Below are 21,587 nucleotides of genomic sequence, written 5' to 3' on the forward strand. Positions count from 1 at the left end.
TCAACAACCAATGGTACTGAACAAAGAAGTTCAAACTGTACTGTAGGCATTATTCCAAAAAGGCTCAAGGCATCGAGAGTATACCAATTCATGTGTTTCACTAAACTGATGAAGCACTGGTTGTACTGACTAGTCTATTGTAATGAAATTTGGATGACAACTACCTGGCCAACAGACCGGAAGAGACCCACATTTGTACCTATTTCAAAGATAGGTAGTCCCACAGAATTCAGAAATTATTGAACAATATCACAGCCTAGTAAAATTTGGTTGGCGATCATTCAACAGATTTTAACAATACATTGACGGAGTTTGCACAATTCAAGTCAGGTTCAGGGAAGACGTGGAACAAGGGATCTAATTTCTGCCATCAGATTAAATTTTGGCTAAAGCAGTTGTTGTTACTAGATGCTATTGAGTCCATTCCTACTCAACGCAGCCCTCTGTACAAAAGACCAATAGTCTGCCTGCTCCTGTCCCATCCTCAAAATATTTGTTTGAGTCCATTGATGTAGCCACTGTAACAATCCATCTTGTGGAAGGTCTTACTCTTTTTCATTGCCCCTCAACTTTACTTAGCATGATGTCTTCCTCCAGGGCTTGGTCTCTCCTGACATGTCCAAGGTACCTGAGACAAAGTCTTACCATCCTTGTCCATAGGAAACATTCTGGCTATACTTCTTTAAAGACAGAGGTCTGTCCTTCTGGCAGCCCATGGCACATTCAGTATTCTTCTCCAGCACCATAGTTCAAATGCATTGACTCTTCTTCAGTCTTCCTTATTCAACGTTCAACTTTGAACTTTCACATAAAAAAACAACATTTCTACCATCTCAAATGGCCTTACTTACTTGTATAATAACAAATACCATTCCTACCTTCAGTACAGACAACCACTTATCTGTTTCTTTTCTGAACATTTTACATAAGTGCAATAATGCTTTCTGTAGAGTTGCTTCTTTCATCAGCATAATGATTTTGAGGTTTGTTTCCATGTTATCGCAGACACTAGAAGTTTATTCCTGTTTACTGCTGGATTGCATTTCATGGATATGCCACGTTATTTGCTTTGTGTGCAGCTGATGGCAACTTTTATTTCATTTCACCCTCACAAATAAGCTTCTCTGAACATGTACATACCAGTCTGTGTGGATTTATGATAGCCATGATTTTAAAAATAGATCTATTGAGAAATAATTCACGTACCATACCATTCACCTGTTAAACTTTGCAATTCAATAATTTTTAGTATCAACAGTTTCATGACCCATCAACAAACTAATTTCAGATTATTTTTGTTCTTCCAAAAGAAATACTATCCCCATTCGCTGTTAATTCTCCATTTTCCCTAATCTCCAATCCTAATCAACCACAAATCTTTTTCTGACTGTAGTTTTCAGGCTTCATCCATGCGTCATGTGTCGGTACTTGCTCCTTTGTATTGATGAGCAGTATTTCATTGTATAACTATACCACATTTTTTTCCCTTTTGTCAGTTGATGACCATCTGGGTTGTCCCTACCATGTACAGACAATAGGATTGCTGGTACACAGAATCACTACACTTAACAAACCAATTGCCCAATTTTACATTCTGAAGAGCAGCTTCTCTGCATCACCAACCCTTACTGTTGTCAGTCTTTAAATAGCCGTGCAGTAGTATCCCACTGTGGTTTCCATTTGCATTTCCCAAGTGACTAGTGGTGTTGAACAGCTTTTCATATGCCTATTGACCATTTGCATATCTTCTTAGGAGAAATGTATATTCAGATCTTTTGTTCATTTTCCTATTTGAGATGCAAGTCTCTCATTAGATGTATTTTCTCCCCATGTTATAGGTTATCTTTTCGCTTTCCTGATATTTACAGCAAGAAAGTTTCTATTTTTATTAAGTACAATTTATTTTTATTTTGTCACCTATGGATTTAGTGTTACATCTCAGAAATCAGTGATTGTGAGAAGATTGTGAGAAGTTACTTCTGTGTGTGCTTCAGAGAGTTTTTATTGTTCTTACTTGGGCATTCAGGACTTCAGTGTATCCAATTTGAGGGGGGTTTGTGTGTATGTGTAGTGTTAGATCAACATCATTCTTTGTCACAGGCTGCCCAGTTATTCTAACACTTGAAATGACCTTTCTTCCTCATTTGACCCCTTGCCAAAAATCAGTTAACATAAAAGCTACAATTGTATTTCTGGACTCAGTTGTTTAATGACATTGTCTATCTCTATGCTAGTATAACCCTTTCTTGGTTACTAAAGTGTACTTTTGACGTTGATGATTACAAGTAATTTTCTATTGCTAGATGCTTTGATTTTCTAGCAGTCCCCATTTATTTCCACCTTTAAGTTAAGTGTCAGCTTTTCAGTTTCTGCGTATGATAGTCAGTTTGGGCTTTTCTTGCAGTTGCACTGACTCTATGGATCAAGGTGGGGACTATTGCTATCTCAACAATAATCAGTCTTTTGGTCCATGAATATGAATGTCTTTTCATATTTTTGAAGTCTTTTTAATTCTTTCAATAATGTCTTTTCATTTTTGGAATAATCAACATTTGCTTCTTTTATTTTATTTTATTTTATTGTATTTCATTCTGTTGGATGCTATTTTAAGTGATTTTTCCCCCTTAATTTGTAAAAAATTTTTTGCCCTAATTAGTATTCTCTATTTTACCTCTCTGGATACTAATATCTATTGCAGCGGCTACACAGAACAGACAAAAATCTTGAGTAAAGTGTATACTAAAAAAGTCAACAAATTTTAAGGGGATGCCCCATTGCCCACAAATGGCCTTTGGCTCCCCACTCTGCACTCCCCCTCATCCACAATGATGTGATTTTTATTCCTTGATGCTTGATACCTGATCTCTTCAACACCCTGTGATCACACAGGCTGGTGTGCTTCTTCCATGTGGGCTTTGTTGCTTCTGAGCTGCATGGTCGCTGGTTCAACCCCAGACGCTATATCTTTTAATAGCTGGGCAACATCAGCTTTCTTCACCACACTTGCTTATGCCACCATTTGTCCTCAGTTATCGGATCAGGAAGGTGAGCACACAATGATATGAGTTTTCTTTCTTCGACGAGTCGGTCAGGGGGCAGTGTAGCAATGATGAAACATACAACTTTCCTCTAGATCTTAAATGCTTCCTCCCCCCAACTATCATGATCCCATTTCTACCTTACAAATCCAGCCGGATCGGAGGATGTACACTGGTACAGATGGCAACTGGAAACAGGGAATATAGAAGAGAAGAGCCCCTCAGGACCAGTGGTGAGAGTGGTGATGCCAGGTGGATGGAGGGAAGGTGATCTACATATAACCTCCTCTCTGGAGGTCGGTCAACAGAAAAGTAGGTGAAGGGAGGCATTGGACAGTATAAAATATGGCAAAATAATAATAACTTGGAAATTATCAAGGGTTCATGAGGGAGCAGGTAACGGGAAGGGAGGAGAAAAATGAGCTGATGTCAGGAGCTCCAGTGGAAAGCAGATGTTTTGAGAATGATGGTGGCAACAAATGTGCAAATGTGTGCTTGACACAATGGATACATGTAAGGATTGGATAAGCGTTTTAGGAGCCCTCAATAAAATGATTTTTTTTTAAGTCAACAAATTGTAATGGCTGTGAGAAATGTTCAAGGTAGAGCTGGTTGTCAGGAATGTTTTTAAGTTCTTTCAGGTCTCCTAATAAGTGACCAAAGGAGCATACCATCCACTGTAAACTTCCCCCGGAAGGCACTCAGCTGAGATTCAGTGGGTCCGCAAACCGAGCTCCGTGAAGAAAATGCCTAGAGGCGCCCCATTCCACTGTCTCAGGCAGAAGCCTCTCAGCTCTATTTTCATGGGTCAGCAAGCTCGGCTTTCCCAAATAGGTGCCCAGATGCACCCCACTCTGCAAACCAGTCTCCTGCCCCAAAGCACTCAACTTTACCGGCTCCCTGGCCTGAGAAGTCACCACTCTGTTCCTTGGGCTGGCTCCTGGTTCTATTGCTGCTCCTCTGATCGTGTAACTGTCATCTGAATCCAGGAGGTTCACTGCCCAGAGGACTGCTCCACTGCTGGCTTTTACTGGTAATGAGATCCTTCCTCCTGTTTCTCAGAGGGCTCGTTTTTTATACACAGCAGGCTAGCATTCCAGAGAATCCTGTTCACAATGACTCACAGGTGAACCCTATTAGTATCTTCCTCCACCTTTTTACCAGACCCATGCAGGCGAAGGTCATTTGGTGGGAGTTTGAGACTGGCTAGAACTCGCTAGAGACCGACTAATTCACCACCCCTGCAAAATGCATATTGCTAATATATAGGCAATCAATTTTGTCTATTGATCATATATCCTATGTGTTGGTATAACGTTTGTGAACTCCTTGAGATTTTTCTTTATGTAAGAGCATGTCATTTTCAAATATAAATCATTTTATTAATCTGCAGTGTGATGCCTTTTACTTCTACCTCGCCCAATTTTTATTATTTATCTTATTAAGGATATTGGATATGTCGAATCCTTTTTCTCCATATTGAAACTGACATGCTGTTTCAACCTTGGTTCTGTTAATGTCATGTTTGGGGGGGGGGCTTCAGAATGTTTGTGGAAAGTTTTTGTTATCTTTTAATTCTATTTCCCACAAACATTTGTAGCTCCTTCACACCATAGAGATGTTTACTGTCAGTATTTAGCAGCTGTTGCCAGTCGATATGGAAACTGTGTTTAAAAGCACTAACATTTTGGGGTCTGTTAATAAACTCAGAGTTGTCATTCTGCAGTTTTACTTGTAAAGTTGTTGTTTTTTAATCACATAAAGTGGGTTTTATGTAGGAATCAATTATGACAGATAGCCGATCTCTACCTGTGTTTGCCTCAACCTCTGAAATGGTGTGAGCAAGATAGCTGCGTAGTCAACAGCCTAATTTAAACTCAGGTGTATTTGACTGGTTGTTCACTTGTTTGGGTTACTTTTGGGTAATAACAAACATCTTTGTCAGCTATTAGTGGATAGAGGTTTCTGACTAAACTTTCTGTTTAACTGGTTTTAATTTAGAGACTACCCAGGTTAAGTTGAAGTAAGTACATCCCTTCTTCTGTTAGTTTCTTTTCTCATGGCATTATGTTGTCTTTCTCCAGTATTTTGTTTCTTTTTTTACTGATCTATCAAGTCTTTTCATGTCATTTTTTGTTATTGTTAAGCATTCTACTTTTTAGCTGGTTTCTTAACCCACCCACCCCCCACCTTGCATGCCCTTTTTAAAAACTCTTTATCTGGGTTTTGAACAAGAAAATATCTTATTTATTTAAAATAAAAGTTAAGATTCAAATAGGAATTTCACCTGTTTTATTTTAAATAAATTCTTTTTCTTGGTAGAACAAGCAATCTTGGTTTAGTGGGAACAGGAAATACTCACTTATATGTACATGGAATCCTCTATTAGTCAAGTTTATATCTTTTATTTTATAAAATCCTTAAATAAATACGTGTTCCTTATATTTTTATTTGTGTTACATTCTTTTCATGGAAATGTCTTCCTCAGTTTCAGAGAGCTTCCTAAAAGGGGATTGTCTATGGGAGAATATGATGGTTTGAGTGGATGACTTATATGCCTTTACATGTGTCAAAAAGAAAACGAAGTTTTTCAGACCTAACTGAAAAGAAATGTAGTGTGGGATCATCAGAGATCTCTTCCATTATCTGTGTTATATTTTCCATAAAAATACAGACATGTTGTGGTGGTCCTATGGATTATCTTCAACTGTGTGGACCCTGGTGTCTGCCCATGGTTTGGGGTCTCTGGCTTTGATTATTCAAGATGTTCTCTGTTTCCCTTTTACCTCTGTCCCAGGTGGAGGAGTTGCTGATGGCCATGGAGAAAGTGAAGCAGGAGCTAGAGTCCATGAAAGCAAAGCTGTCCTCTACCCAGCAGTCACTGGCAGAGAAGGAAACGCATTTGACCAATCTCCGGGCAGAGAGGAGAAAACATTTAGAGGAAGTTCTGGAGATGAAGTAAGTGTTGATAATCTAACTTTTCAAGCATCTATTCAATAGAAATACTTTTCCTCTCTTTTTTCTTCTTTGTTTATTACACTTCCTACACTTAGCCTCATTTTTTAGCAACGTGTTTTTCTCACTCTCCAGAACAAATGTAGTAAAAATTTGGAACAAACTGTGGTCAGGTAGAATGATTTTTGCCTCCTCTGAAATGAATTCTAAAATCCTCTAGACTATAAGTATCTTTGTCCAGTTGTCTCTCTAAGGTTTCTAAAACCTTTAAGAACGTGTAGGCAAATTGATGAACTCACTGGATAAGGATTTTGACTCTGAGGTGTAGGCAACGCTTTATATCTTTTACTGTAAAAATTCCAAAAGTACACAAAGCTAGAGTCCTAGATACCTATTCCCCAGACCTGTTATTACACTTTTTAGGCAGTTTTTACATAATTTTTACTTTCACCCAAACCTTGCTCTGCATCATTTCCCTACTTGTCTCGTCATGTGGTTCCCTAGGATTATAATTGGTTTTGAACCATTTCATAACTAGTACATCATAGATGCTTGATTTTCTATTAACATTTAAAAATATTCTGGTTTCCTTCCCCTTAGTAAAACGAATGTTTCTTCCCTTAAGCTCTAATAGCATTGTCTTTTTTTCTCTTCTCACACTCCCACTTAACTAAAGATGTGTATAATCTTTTTTTTATTATCGATAAATCTTTTTATTGGGACTCATACAACTCCTATCACAATCCATACATACGTCAATTGAGCAAAGGACCCTTATACATTCGTTGCCCTCGTCATTCTCAAAATTCACCTTCCACTTGGGTTCCTGGAATCAGCTCGGTTTCCTTTTTTTCCCCCTTCCCCTCCCTCCCCGCTCCCTCCTTCCCCCTGGTCCCTTAATAGTTTATAAATAATTATTTTATCTTATCTTACACTGCCCGGAGTCTCCCCTCACCCACCCTCCCATTGCCCATCTCCCAGAGAGGAGGTTACACATAGATCCCCGAGATCGGTTCTCCCTTTCTACATGCCCTTCCCTCCAGGTGTCTTTTTTTCTCTTCTCACACGCCCACTTAACTAAAGATGTGTATAATCTTTTACTGAGCCCAAGTCTGTCTGGCATTTCTTAGTTACCTTTTCTGACTCTAAGCTGTTTATGTTTTTGTTGTCTTCTCTGTCTCAGAGGAGATAGTCTTTCATCTTATAAGGCGGGTGTTAGTTTCTTTATCTGTATTCTATACTCTTTATCTATATTCTATAGAATATCTACATTCTAATACAATCGCCCATCTTTGCAATAATCAGTTTTCTCTCATCTAATCAATTACTCCCACTAGTTCATTTTAATACCTGCTTCTCTGCATAAATACAGTCTTCCTATCGTGAAAAAGGTCAAAAGATGCTGGTTCTGAGGTGTAGGCAGGTTTTCTCCTCCTGGTTAGTACTTGCAGCTAACTCCTTCTCCTCTTTTTCTGCTGCCTGGAGTAATAGGGAATACCTGAATTATATAGGAACAGCGGAGCCTGCCTTGATAACTTGGAATGATATATTCAGGTGACGTGACTATTGATTTTGTGACGGGAACCCAAGAGTTGAAGTGAGGAAGTCCTTGTGAGTGTCATCTTCCTTTATGGAGTATTAGGCCCAGTGAGAGGTTGAGAGAATCTGCCCTTTTAGAAACACAGGTCTTCTTTTAGAAGTAATTATTTCCATGATTCCAGAAATGTTTATATTCTGGGAGAATGAGAGGGTTGGAGTTCTGCATGTCATCATTAGAAAAAAAGTTTGTGAGTATGTTCTTTAGGAATAAATTAGTGGAAAAAGTGTAAAGACAAGGATCCAAAGTTTCCTCTTTGGGAAGTGAACTAGAGGAGAGAGTAAAATCACTGGATGTGAAGAGATCTCAACACTTCTTAGAACCAGGAGGGTGATGAGGTTGAGAAGAAGGAAATTGGGAATGGTAGTAAAGGAGATGATACACATAGCAGACATGGGCCTTGTTAACGAGCAATAGGCTATAGGTTGAACTTGACTTTCTGTATCAGATCTTCCTCCTCAGTTCAAATAGCCTTTTGTAACCAAGCAGTGGTATGGTGAGTGTTCATAGGAATTTTCCTTTATTGTGAAAACTCTGAGAAGACATAACAGGAATTTTTTTAAAGAATACTCAGCTTCAAAGCACAACATGAAAATTTCATTTGAGTTTAATGTACCACAGTCCTAAATTATTATTACAAACTTCCCTCACAACCTAGGTTTTGCATTATATTTCACCAAAAAAAATGCTGTGCTTAGCAAACTGCTGTTGGTAAAATAAAAAACACAGGGTAAGAAATTGGGTAAACAATTTAAATATGTCTAGAACTTTATAAATGGTACAGAATTTCTAAAGACAAATACTATATAAAGGTTCTGGACGTTCAGAGACGTGGCTGGACCAGATGACTTACGTCTTAAACCATCTGTATTTGTTCAGGATGTTGTACTGTGGCATCATGATGTTGTTAGGCACTTTTTAAAAAACATTTTATTAGGGACTCATACAACTCTTATCACAATCCATACATACATCAATTGTATAGAGCACATCTGTACATGCTTTTCCCTAATCATTTTCAAAGCATTTGCTCTCCACTTAAGCCCTTTGCATTGAATCCTCTTTTTTCCTCTCCTTTCTCTCTCCCCCCCCTCCCTCATGAGCCCTTGATAATTTATAAATTATTATTTTGTCATATCTTGCCCTATACAGCGTTTCCCTTCACCCCCTTTTCTGTTGTCTGTTCCCTAGGGAGGAGATCACATGTAGATTCTTGTAATCGGTTCCCTCTTTCTGACCCACTCACCCTCTACCCTCCCAGTATCGCCACTCACACCCCATCATCATATACATATTTGCATGTACATGTCTTTGTCGAGACCTCTATAAATGCCCTTTGCTTCCTAGCTCTTTCCTCTGTTTCCCTTGACTTTCCTCTTGCCCCACTGTCATGCTCCGTCCCCTCCTGGGTTACAGCTATACCTCTTCATTATGTTACCTTACCCCTGATCATTCCCTACCAGGCCTGCCACTCCCACCTCACCACCAATTTGGATCCCATGTTGTTCCCTTATCCCTGGGTTTGTTAACACCACTTCCTTACCCCCACCTCCCCCTATCCCAAGTCCCCCCGGAACTGTCGGTCCCGTTGTATTTCCTCCAGATAGTTCATCCAGCCTATCTTATTTAGACAGACCTGTTCAGATAATATGCACAAAAACAAGACAGAGGAAAACAAAGCAACAGTATACAACAAAACAACAACAAACCACTGACAAAGAACAATACAAAACAACAAGTAAGAAAAGCTTGTAGTTACTTCAAGGATCGCTTGCTGGCCCTTAGGAGTGTTTTCCAGTCCAGTCTGTTGGGGCACCATGCCCTGGCCCCAAGGTCCACTTTCAGCATTCCCTGGGGACCTTGCCGCTCCATTCCCTTGCTATTCCGCTGCACTCCCCCAGTGCTTTGCCTCGGTGTGGTGGGATCAGGTCAGGTGCAATTCCCACACTGTGTCTCCGGTGCTGTCCCCTGTAGCGCCATGGGTCAGTGAGGAGCATCATGTCTCATAGTGGGGCCAAGTCAGGCACATTTTTTAAAAGTTTTATGTCATGCAGATTGTAACATCTCACATTTTAAAAAAATAGTTCTGCTTTAATTTGAACTTGCATTTTGTGCTTATGTCATCTTTCATTTTCATACCTTGGTAAAATGTTTCTTTAAGGTATTTCCTTTTAATAAATTATCCCAACGCATTAGGATTGTCCTCTGTCCAGACACATGCTGTCTTGTGCTTGCGTTGCTTTGCAGACCAGCCTCCGTGAGTGCTCCTTGAATAGGGAGCAGCTTTTGGTATCCTGTTCTTTCCTCTGAGAACAGGGAATTAAATCCCCTAGGATTTTTACTATGACTATTTGTAACCATTTTATGACAGTTTGGCATAGAAATATAAAATAATGATTGGTGAAGCATTGATTAAAAACTAGATGATTAACTTAACTGTGATTGTATACAGACACTATAAGTGGACTATTGTGGGTACTGATGGAGTAAACTTTCCATTTCTTCTAACTAAATAGCTGATCATTGCAAGCGTTTTCCTTCTCGGTTCTGGACTCTTCCTGTCTCCATATGTTGAACAAGTTTTGCTCATTATCTGGGCTGGGCTGGAGTGCAAGCCTCGATTTATACATCTTTCCTCAGAATTGATTCATTCTGTTGTCAATTTACTCGATGGTTTGTTGTCTCCAAGTGGTTCTGCATAGTCTCTGCCTCGAATTACTTCAAGTGTGGGTGAAGAACATGTTTGCTGGGATGGAAGAGCCTGCGTCTGCATTCGGACTCTGGCCCGCATTAGCCCGGTGCCCTCGGCAAGTCCTTAACCTCTCCACGCCTCACTCTCCTCGTTAGGGTAATAATGGCCCCAAGGTTCCCGTGACACTTAAATAAGAAAATGACTTAATGCATGGAATTGATAACCGTGCCTATCATAGTAAGCACTTAATAATTAACTATTATTAGGTTGCTGTTAAGTATTTCCTGTTGAGGATTTATGGAAAAACAGAAACCTATTTAAGTAAAGTGTACAAGGATTAAGACAATAGCCCACTTGTGGCCATTGGCATCGACTACCAGTCTTCACTGTGTATTTTCATGACAGGATTTACCATTTTTAAAAAGATTGTTTAATCACTGACACTTGAAGAAGTAAAGAGACTTGTGTGGTATTGTCAAAGAAATTGGAATGTAGGGAAAATAAGGGACACAGTGTACCGAGGCAAACACATACATGCTTGTAAATGCCGAATGTGAAAGGAGGAACTTTCTTTACTCAGAAAAATAAAAAGCACAAGAAGAGTCTAGGTTTCCAGTACAATCCCGACCTAGTCAAACAAAGGAATGACCTAATAGTTTTGAGGGACTGCATGCACGCGCACACGCGCACACCCTTTCCCAGCATTCATGATTGTAAATTCTGTGTGTCTGTTACAGCTAAATGGTGGCCATGAGTTTGGGGAGATGTAAAACTGTTCCGTTGGTGACCTGCCAGGAGTTCATTAGAAACATTTGGGTTGTTTAGCCAACCCTGAAGAGAAGGAACATTTTTACTGGCAGATCCCCCAGTGGTTCTTGGTTTCCTTAGGCTGTGGTTTTGTTAGCCATCATGTCTGACTGCACTCCCATGTTAGCCTCTTTTGCTGAAGAATGAAAGGGGGGAGCGGAGGGAGAGGAATGATGAAATACAACTCCACGGACCGTAGTAAGTTTTAAGTGTCGGTTCAGATCGTGAAGTTCCCATCCAGCGGTCTGCGGGAGCTGGTGTACGCTACATTGCCTCGCACTCAGCCTCTTACTGCATGCCCGCCCTATGCTGGCGCTCAGAAGAAGCCGCAAGGCCTCTCTTCTGTTACCTTAAAAGACAAACAAATGAAAAAAAAATTTTATTTTAACTGAATTAGGTGAAGAGTTAGAGAGCAAAGCAGTGTCCCATTCAACAGTTCATTTTTAATACAGTTTTTATTAATCTGTGAATATGACTACCATGAGTTTGTTTGGAGGAGGTTTGGAAGAGCTCTTCAGTTTCATTGAGAATCCAGAGTGATTTCCTCAATAGCATCCCCTTTCCAAGGATCCCTGGTGGCACACTGGGTCCAGCATTGATTGAGCTGCTAAACTGAAGGTTACTAGTTCAAACCCAGCAGTCACTCCACAGAAGAAAGTTGTGACAGGCTGCTTCTGTAAAGATCTATTACCCCAGCAACCCAGCCGGCAACTCTACCTATAGGTTCATTGCGAGTCAGAATTGATTCCATAGCCAGTCTTATCCTGAGCCACTGTGCCAAACATTATTATTAATTGCACCTACGTGCAATCAATAATAAATTAATTAAATAATTAAATACTTTGATTAAATTAAAGTGTTGCAATTACTTAAATAATTAATGCGTTGTTATTGATTGCACCGACCTCTGCCAGTGGATCTGCATTTAATGGTTGTCAGGGTTGGTTGGTGGGGGCTATTGTGGTGTTCTCGTGACTTGTCTTAGAGAGACTGGGGCTATGAAAAATTGTAACCATTTTGCTTTGATGTAAAATTGTGAACATTTGTTGAGTCCTTCAAGGTGAAAACCAACTCTTGGAGAATTGAATTGGAATTAAAAATACTCTTCACACGGTTTAAAAAACAGCAGCAACAGGCTGTCACGAACTACAGACAGTGCTTAAAATTCCCTGGAGGTCATTGAAGTTGGCAGAGAAATCCTAATCCCCTTGGGCTGAGTTCTAGACACTTGGGATGCCCTTTGGCTAAATACAAGGTCTAACTTTTCACAGACAGGAAATAAATCTTTGGATGTACCTAAGAAGAGTACAGAAGTTGGTCTGAATTTTGACATTTAAAAATCCTTTCATCCCCTCACAGAAGGGTCACAGAGAAGAGATGAGCCAGGCAGGGTGCAGGATAGCACGGACACAAACATACAACTTTCCTCTAGTTCTTTAATGCTCCCACCCCCGCCATGACCCCAGTTCTACCATACAAATCTGACTGGATTGGCGTATGTACATGGGTACAGGTAAAAGCTGGGAATACACAGAATCCAGGGCAGATAAATCCCTCAGGAAGAGTAATGGGAGTAACAATACCATGAGGGTAATGGGGAGGTGGGGGGAGAAGGGAGGAACTAATATGTTTAACACCTCCCCACCCCCACAGAAATGTGGTTGAAGGGAGACTGGATGGTGTAAGGTATGAAATTAATAATTTATAATTTTGCAAGAGTTCACAGGGTGGGCGAAGGAGGGAAAAGAAGAGCTGATACCAAGGGCTCAAGAAGAAAGACAATGTTTTGAAAATGATGATGGCAACATATGTACAAGTGTGCTTGATACTATTGATGTATGGATTGTTATAAGAGCTATAAGAGTCCTCAATAAAATTATTTACTTTTTAAAATCCTTGTCTTTTAAGAGAAAAAGTAGACTATGCTTTGAATTATTTTAAGAGAGTGATAGAAACTAGCTATTGGGGTGAAAAATCAGGCTATTTGAGAATAATATAGCCAAGTGATTAATCTGTTATACCTTAAATAATTGGAACTATCTTAAATTATTTTAATCTTTGGATATCTAATGATGTATCAGGTTTATGTTAAAGTTTATGATAAGGTTGCTGACATTTAACTTTTCATGTGGAGATTTATGATCCAGTCTCCCATATTAACCATAAAATGGAAAAGATGCAGATTCCCTCCCAACAGTTCAGAGGGAAAATAGATTTGAAATGCATTTCAGGTACAGAAGAATGTATATACTTCTTGCACAGACATATTTATTTATACTTCCACCAAAATTCGTGCCAGGGACACGATTCCAATGCAATGACCGAGTAGACCTGCCCTATAGGGTTTGCAAGGCTGTAAATCTTTATGAAAGCAGACTGCCACATCTTTCCCCTGTGGGTTAAAACCACACATCTTTTGGTTAGCAGCTGAGTACTTAACTAGTGTGTCACCAGGACTCCTTACGAAGTTAGACCTTGTAATTTAGCCAAAAGGCATCGCAAGAGCCTGTAATTTAGCCTAGAAGCCTTTGAGTCACTGCCCATATGAAAAAGAGCTTATTGCAGTCAGATAAATTTATTACAGTGGACCAAAATACATTTAAAAATTGGGGGGTGGGAATCCACATAAGTTAATATAGAACTGTCCTTGAATTGAACTTGGGGATGGTGGCAGAATTTGATATATGGTTCTGATACAAACAAGTAACACTGATGGAGACTAGTCTTAATTAAAATTAGACAGCAAAGTTTATACCTACAGTCAGCTGTCCTTTGAAAAGTATTCTCTAGTCTCCGTTAACTCCCTGATTCGGCTACTTCTCATCCCACCCTAGTATCCAGCTCTCTTAGGTTGTAGCTTCTATGGTCTGAACATCCTTATGCCATCTGAACTTGATAGGTCTAGTTGGTACACTGACTTGTTATAGGACGCTAGTGAAATTGGGTTTATTAATAATTATTTGTTTGGGCCCTTCTCTTCCTGCACCTGAACTCGGGCCATCGTGCGTGTGCAGCGTCCTATAAGATGGAGCAGGCATAGCACATCTACATGCCTTCCCCTTTCTGTTCTCTTGTTACCTACATTTGAAATCAATTACAAAAAGCCGGGAAAGTTTCTTGCTTCTCTTCCTAACAGCCTAAAGCAATACACCTTTTGACCTATTTAGGATTAAATGTAACTTCCAAGCAGGTTTTAAAAACCGTGCTTTCTAAATCAATCCTATTTTCATACAAAAAATCTCAAAGGTTAAGAGTAATCTCTAAGCTGTAGATACAGAATTTAAATTTTCAGATTTCTCTCTTTTGTCGTTTTTATACATCTTTGTCCCTGTAATATGTATGAAAAACTGCCCTTACCTGGACAAGTTTGAAATTAAGAATATCTCATTCTCTTTCTCCCAAGGGGAATAATGTAGATAATTTTCTTTCTTCATTCTCTCTCTCTCTCTTTTTCATTAAAAAAAAAAAAAAAATCCTTCCCCCTCCCAACTTTCAGGTTGGTCATATGCCTTTAATACTTTTTAAATAATCTGTTTACTTAACATGCAAGTATTTTGTTTGTTTTGTTTGGCTTTTACTTTCAGACCCTTCCCTTTCTTTTTCCTCAGAGACTACCTTATGGGAAACTACTCACTCTATAAATGGTGAAAACTTACCTCAAGTTCTATCAGAATTCTGATTTAAGAGTATTGTAGCATGCCATGTAGTGAAGAATGTGCTTACATTTTGAGTCCATTGGTTTTGTTATAAAGTAGGAATAGTCCTACATAGACATTTTACAAGATTGTTGTAAGGATCAAATTAGATAAGGTAATAAAAACCATTTCAAATTGGTATAGATAAATATTTGCAAAACATGATCTACAACAGCTAAAAATCCGATTTGTGTTTTCTTCTTTGTGACTGGAGAAGCTGAAGTAACCGAAAAGCTGACCTTTAGGAGCAGACACAGTGCCCTACCATAAGAGCTGGCCTAGATCCAGTTCAACAACATTAAAGTAAAATCTCAGTAAAATTAGAGAAGACCGAATTTGGAGGATGTATCCCACCATGTTCTAGAAGCCTGGACTCTACTGTAGACTGTCAATAGGTCAGTTCTAACAAAGGAGCAAACTATACAAGTTCAAGATGATGATCAATTAATTGAATTATTACTAGAATAAAAATAGGCACTCTTCAGAAGGTACAGAAATTGAGACTCTTGCACTACTGCTTCACATTTGTAACTTTTTGGTAGAATTGTTTTAATTACTATATGTAAAAAGCAGTAGTAACATATGACAAATAATCAAGAAAAGAAAAACATTCGATAGATATCAACTTGGAGAAGTCCTAGATGTTAGACAAGGAGACAGAGACTTGACAGTCACTCTTATGCTTCAGACAGTTAAAGAAAAATATCTTGATGATGGAACAGATAGAAAGTCTCAGACAAGAAGGGAACTTAATTTAAAAATATAAAATTCATAACTAAAAAGTACAATAGAAATGAAAATTTCATTGTCAGAAGAACCAGTGAACTTTAAAACAGTTGGAGCAAAATTATTTAATCTGAAGAATAGGAAGCAAGAGGAGAGTTTTATAAAATGAACAAAGACTCAAGGATTTTTTATAGGATAACACATATGGGCTAAGATAGAAATACCAGAAGGGTATCAGAGAAGTGGAGGAGGAGGAGACATTAAAGTTTTTTTTAAAAATTAAGCGCGAAAATATCATTAAAAAAGCAACCTCCAACTTAGACTTAAAAATCCAAGCAATTCAATGAAACCAAGCAGAATAAATACAATGAAAACCATACCAAAAAATAGCATAATCAAATTTCTGAAAACAAAATACAAAGTGGAGAAAGCAACCGGACTTTTCTTTTTTGGGGGAGGGGGGGACAAGGGTTGCATACAGAAAAACAAAATAGAAATGGTAACTGAATTTTTATCAGAAGAGTAAAGGTCAGACCAAAATAGATCTCTTAAAGTACTGAAGAAGATCAACTGTCAGTCTAGAATTCTATAACTAGCAATACATCTCTTACAAAACTAGAGTAAAATAAAGAATTTGGGAAAGTAAAAATTAAAAACAATTTGTCTGTATAAATTATTCTCTGTAAAGAATACTATTCATTATTCTTCCAGTTAAAGAAAAATTATACCAGATGGGAGTGTGCATCTACAGGAAGGATTATAGACCACCAAACATGATAAATTAATATATGAGGGGGCTTCATGAAGCTTGTAGAAAAATGGATCTAAATGATAATGGAATTTTCCATAGCTTTTTAAAACCCATTTGTATATTAAAATTTTTTTCCTCATAACTTCTTTTAGTGAATGTTTAAAGCAAAAATAAAGCATGGTCATGTTTATAATGTGTATAAAAAGTGAGAGATGTGACATTAAACAAAAGAAAGAGCAAGGTATTGGTATAGGTGGTTGCATTTGGGAAGGGGAAGTACAAGGGGTTTTGAAAGTCCATGGGAAAAATATCTAGTGAAAAGATCATGGAATTTTTCCATAAAGATTTTTAAGCTCTCTCTGATGAAGTATTTGGTATGAAGTGATACAATTTCTAAGGTCTTTAACAATTTAAGGTTGCATATTGTTGGTCATAGAGCCACTACCAAAAGTTAAAAATAACAACAAAACCTGAAAAAAAATAGAGAAAATAAGATGTAATACTGAAAAGGAGAAAAGTTAAGTTTCATTATCTTAGTTGCTGTATTAAGAAACTAGGATAATAGAACTACGTAAGTAAGCCAAGGTATAAAATAAAGGAAATAATTAAAAATAAGAGTAGAAATAAACAGTACAGAAATTTACAAAGCCAAACCATGACTCTTCAAACAGTTACTAAATTTGACACTATCCTGGCAAGACTAATCAGACAGATGAATTACCAAGAACTCTAATGAAAGAACCGGAGAATGACAGGGCTTTCTACTCAGATGCAGTTAGTCTCAGAAGCCCACAGGGGCAGGCAGTACAGCCCTGCCCTATTGTTCCCTGTGAGTCAGCCTCAGCTTGGTGGCAGTGAGTGAGAATGAAAGAGAGGCTATCACTCTATTACAGAGGCATGCAAAATGACAGACAGTATTTCTAATAACATTATGCCAATAATGTATATAATTATACATTTATTTCAAGTATACGACTATACATTTATTGAAAAAATACATCGTGAAATAGCATTTGTACTAAAACCCACCTAGGGTGTGGGAAGAGAAACAGCCAAGAGCTTCAGAAAATACCAGTCTTACAGAAATTCTTTCAGAAAATCTAAGTGGGTAAAGTACTTAGCTCCACTATTGAATCAGTTGCAGCCCATAGTGACCGTCTATGGTATTTTCAAGGCTGGACGACTTGATGGGAGCTCTTCCCTGTTTCACAGAAGGATTCATGGGGTCAGTCCCTGTAGGACACAGTAGACCTGGAGGTTTGGAGCCAGCACAGACAGCACTGTGCCACAAGGACCGTTTAAGCCATTATAGAAGGCTATAGCTTTGTCTCCTTTTTTAGAAAAATCTTAACTGGCAGTTTTATTGTTTGTTTTGGTCAGGTCTTATTTAATATTTTTCTCCATTAATTATTGAGCTATCTTCGAATTTTGATGCAGAGAAATAACTCCCATGTATTCTGAAAGTCCTGGTCCCAGAGCGTTTCTCTCTACCCCATGTCACTTAGGCGGTAGTGGGTTTGGTTCATAAGCCGAGTGAGGATAGTCATTGATTTCACAAAAATTGCTCCCCCCCCCCCGCAAATTTTCACAATAATTCTTCATTTTTCCAGTTTAATTTCGCAGTATTGTGTTGTGCTAAGGGAACAGTCCAGAGAAGGAGAACAGGAAGCATAAATGCAACAGTAGAAATTTATAAAAATTGTTCACTAACCGGGCCTGCCATAATTGGATTGTGAGTTATTTTATCTCTGGCTCCCCTCAAGATGATGTCACCATTTCCAAGTATTTCTAGACCCTTTTTTTTTTTTAATGAGAAAAAAGATCTTTCTCAGAAGCCACCCTCCCTTGCTTCCTCCCACGGTAGACTTCTTAATATCCAGCTGGCCAAACTAATGTGCATTCTCCCTCATTAGGAATTCCTGTTGGGAGCATCCTCCCTTGACGCAGGCTAGTCGGTGTCTACCCTTGAGATCTGGACATGGATTTGGTTTCTCCATGGTGGTCGTGGTGGTTTTTGCTTTGCGTTGTCCTGTGGACGCTGCAGAGAAAGAGTGGGAGGTAAAAATAAGTTTGTCAGTCAGGCATCCAACAGGGGATTTTGCTGTCAAAATGGGCCCCCTGTGTCAACAAATTTCTTGGAATGGAGAGAGAAGATAATGTTCCATCTTTACTTCGGATACGTTCTCTTTTAGGAGAACTTCTATTACATTCAGTAAAGCTTTTTTGAAACTGTTGTGTCTGCAGACTTCACCATGTGAAGTCGTAGCGCTTCGCTTTCCCTCGGGGATTGCAGTCCGTGTGGTTGTCATCATGGATGGTGTGCTCCTCTGCAGGGACGCTTCCCTTGAACACTGTTCTTCCTGATCGGTTTCTAGGCTCGGGCTTCTGTGTCCCCCTCAGGGACTACTGATGTCCCAGGGCTGGTCCTGGTTGCTCACCTCCAGCCCTAGTCACTGTCCCATCTCTGCCAGTACTCAGTTCTTCTGCTGCCCATCTTACAGATGAAGCAGTCCTTTGCGACTTTCCTTTTTGTCTGGCTGCTTGCTTTCATGTTAGATTAGCTCCATTCCCCACTACTCTTGAATTCTGGAAGCTTCCTCAACCTTATCTAATAAGGTCTATAGCCCAGGGTTTTTTTTGTTTATTTGTTTGTTTTTTACCCCCATGAGTCTTTTCAGGTTAAGCTCTAGCCGGGCTCTGGCATAGCATCCTGTTGTCATTGTGGACACTTTGCTTGGTTTAGATCATACAAATTCTTATTTTCTGTTTTCTGATGTTGGAGGAGGAGGGGGAGAGTTCTATTATGATTGCTTAATTAGTTCATGATACTGATCAAAAGTGTCAGCTTCAATTTAAGCCAAATTTATTTTCTGTTTCTATTCTCTTTTTTAAAAATCATTTTATTGGGGGCTCATACAATTCTTATCACAATCCATACATACATCTATTGTGTCAAGCACATTTGTACATTTGTTGCCATCATCATTCTCGAAACATTTGCCTTCTACTTGAGCCCTTAATATCTGCTGCTCGTTTTTCCACTCCCCCACCTCATGAACCCTTCATAATTCATAAATTTTTATTATTTTGTCATATGTTACACTGCCTGACATCTTCCCCTGCCCTCTTCTCTGCTGTCCATCCCCCAGGGAGGAGGCTATACGTAGATTCTTGTAATCAGTTCCCCCTTTCTACTCCACATTCCCTCACCCTCCAGGCATCGCCACTCTCACCACTGGTGCTGGAGGAGTGATCTGTCCTGGATTCCCCGTGTTTCCAGTTGCTCTCTGTACCAGTGTACATCCTCTGGTCTAGCTAGATTTGTAAGGTAGAATTGGGATCATGTATTCTCTTTGTTTTCCCTACTAATTTTTACCTGCCTTTATTTTTGTCTGCACACATTTCCTTTAAGATGTTTACAGAATCCATCATGTGCATTTTAGACTATGGTGGGAACATGTTGCCACTGCTTATGGATTGGGGTCAGTTCCAGTCCTCCGAGCCCGAAATTTTATGTGGAAAGTCTGCAGAGGATGATGATGAAAAGCTGTGCCTGCCCCGCCTCATCTCTGTTTCTGAAACGTTATTTTGTTCTCTCAAATCTATGTAAGATGGAGCATTATTTCTGCCTAAAACATTTGTCTTTACCCAGACTTTATGTGTGTCTTAAGGAGTGAGTTTATTTTTCCAATATGCTGTAAAAGGGTGGGGGGTGGGGATGGGGGACGGACAACTTTCTTTTCCCAGCCAGCTCTTGATACCCAGCTCCTGTTGCTTTGGCTCAGAGTTCCACTATGGCTCATGATAAACACCTTCGTATCTCATTATATCTTAAACTCCATAAACTCTCGGAGCAGACTCACAGAGGGAGTGCACTGTACTATCTAAATGAGCCATGACAAGCCTGGGAGTGGAACTTACTGCTGGGAAGTAGACCAGGTGGTATTAAAGGAGCTTGTTCCATGTGGTAATTGCTCAATTGGTTAATATTGCAGGAGAAACTGGGGGAGGTAACTTTTTTTTTTTACCAGTTTCCTGGAGCGATGGCTCAGTCACACTTCTGCTGTGTATTTTGATCTCTCTGTCAAGGTGTACTGGGGAATATTTTTGTCTGATTGTGATCATTTGGTTTTATTTTGATCTTACCGCCAGCTTTACTGTGTCTAAACCCTTCAGTGCTTCAAGGCTAGCACGCAAGGTGATGGGGTCAATTGTTGCTGTCCTATTAGTAGAGCCTGCAGCTCTACTTGTTAGGGATGATGAAGCCTTATGTTATAGTGATGAAGTAGTATGGTTAGGAGCTGTCAATAATTTCCAGATGTTGTAGAGGGTCTAACCAGTGAGTTTCTGGACCAGGACAAATGTGCTTGTTCAAGTTGGGTCAGTGAAATTTAGGAGTCTGCTTGTCCCCATTTTATGATTAAATTATTGTGTTCATTTTTGGAATTAGTGTTCAATTTTTCTACTTGCTAGAAAGTATCCCAATGATTATGCATCATGTATAAGCTTGTATGTACACATCATATGCAAGCCATGGAACTACTGGGGCCTGGTTGTAGTTGGGTTTCACATGTGAGTAGCAGGGATGAGTCTGCTCTTCCCAGTCACCATTGGGGCAGTGCTGGCGGACGTCAGCCGGAGCAGCTCCAGAAAGCATTTCTAGCATGTCGGTGCTCTTTAGGGTCCCAGCACTGTATCACTGGGAAGGAAGCTATTTTAGCAGATCTCAACAGCTGTCAGGTTCCGTGGATTGATGGGCTCGAAAAGGAAGATAAGTCAATTTGTTGTCTTGTTGGGTTTTTTCCTTTTTCCTAAAGATAGAGAATGAGGTCGCTTAATGTTGTACCAATATATGAAGGAGCAGTAGCTGACTTTAATAGACATTGAATAAAATACATTGTATTGACCATGAGGTGTATCAACATGTATTTTCTTTTCTATTTTTTTATTTTTGCATAGAATACTCGACTGAGTCCATTACATACTGAATTTTGAGTGAAGTAACTTCTTCCCTTTACAATTAACTTTTTAAAGTGTTATTAGCACATAATTCATATCTCATACTATGTTTTTGTTGTTGTTGCTGTTTTGTTTTGTTCATTTGATTTTTGCCAAGCTGCTGCTTTTTAGCGTTGGATGCATCCCCATTGCATCTCAAAGTGAGTACATCTTGTTTTCAGTTTTAAAGCATGGCCTGTCCCAGAGCTGTTTTCTTTTCTTTCAAACTTACACCAGAACACCCTTGTTTAGATAAGCTGGTGATCCCTTTACGCAGCCCAAGTTTTTCCCATTTAATATTGGACATTTTTTCACTTGTGTTTTTAGA

General features: G+C 39.1%; 1 protein-coding gene across 8 annotated transcripts in view; it reads left to right on the plus strand.

Moving 5' to 3' along the window:
- ERC1 (ELKS/RAB6-interacting/CAST family member 1) overlaps nucleotides 1-21,587 on the plus strand; it is a 479,183-nt gene that overhangs the window by 278,587 nt on the left and 179,009 nt on the right. For all 8 annotated transcript variants that reach the window (XM_075552242.1, XM_075552248.1, XM_075552244.1 and 5 more), the window contains one exon: nucleotides 5,836-5,996. In XM_075552242.1, the coding sequence (XP_075408357.1) occupies nucleotides 5,836-5,996 (161 nt within the window). The remainder of the gene's footprint in view (nucleotides 1-5,835; nucleotides 5,997-21,587) is intronic.

The sequence above is a fragment of the Tenrec ecaudatus genome, chromosome 6, assembly GCF_050624435.1.
Source record: "Tenrec ecaudatus isolate mTenEca1 chromosome 6, mTenEca1.hap1, whole genome shotgun sequence".
In the NCBI taxonomy this organism is placed as follows: domain Eukaryota; kingdom Metazoa; phylum Chordata; class Mammalia; order Afrosoricida; family Tenrecidae; genus Tenrec; species Tenrec ecaudatus.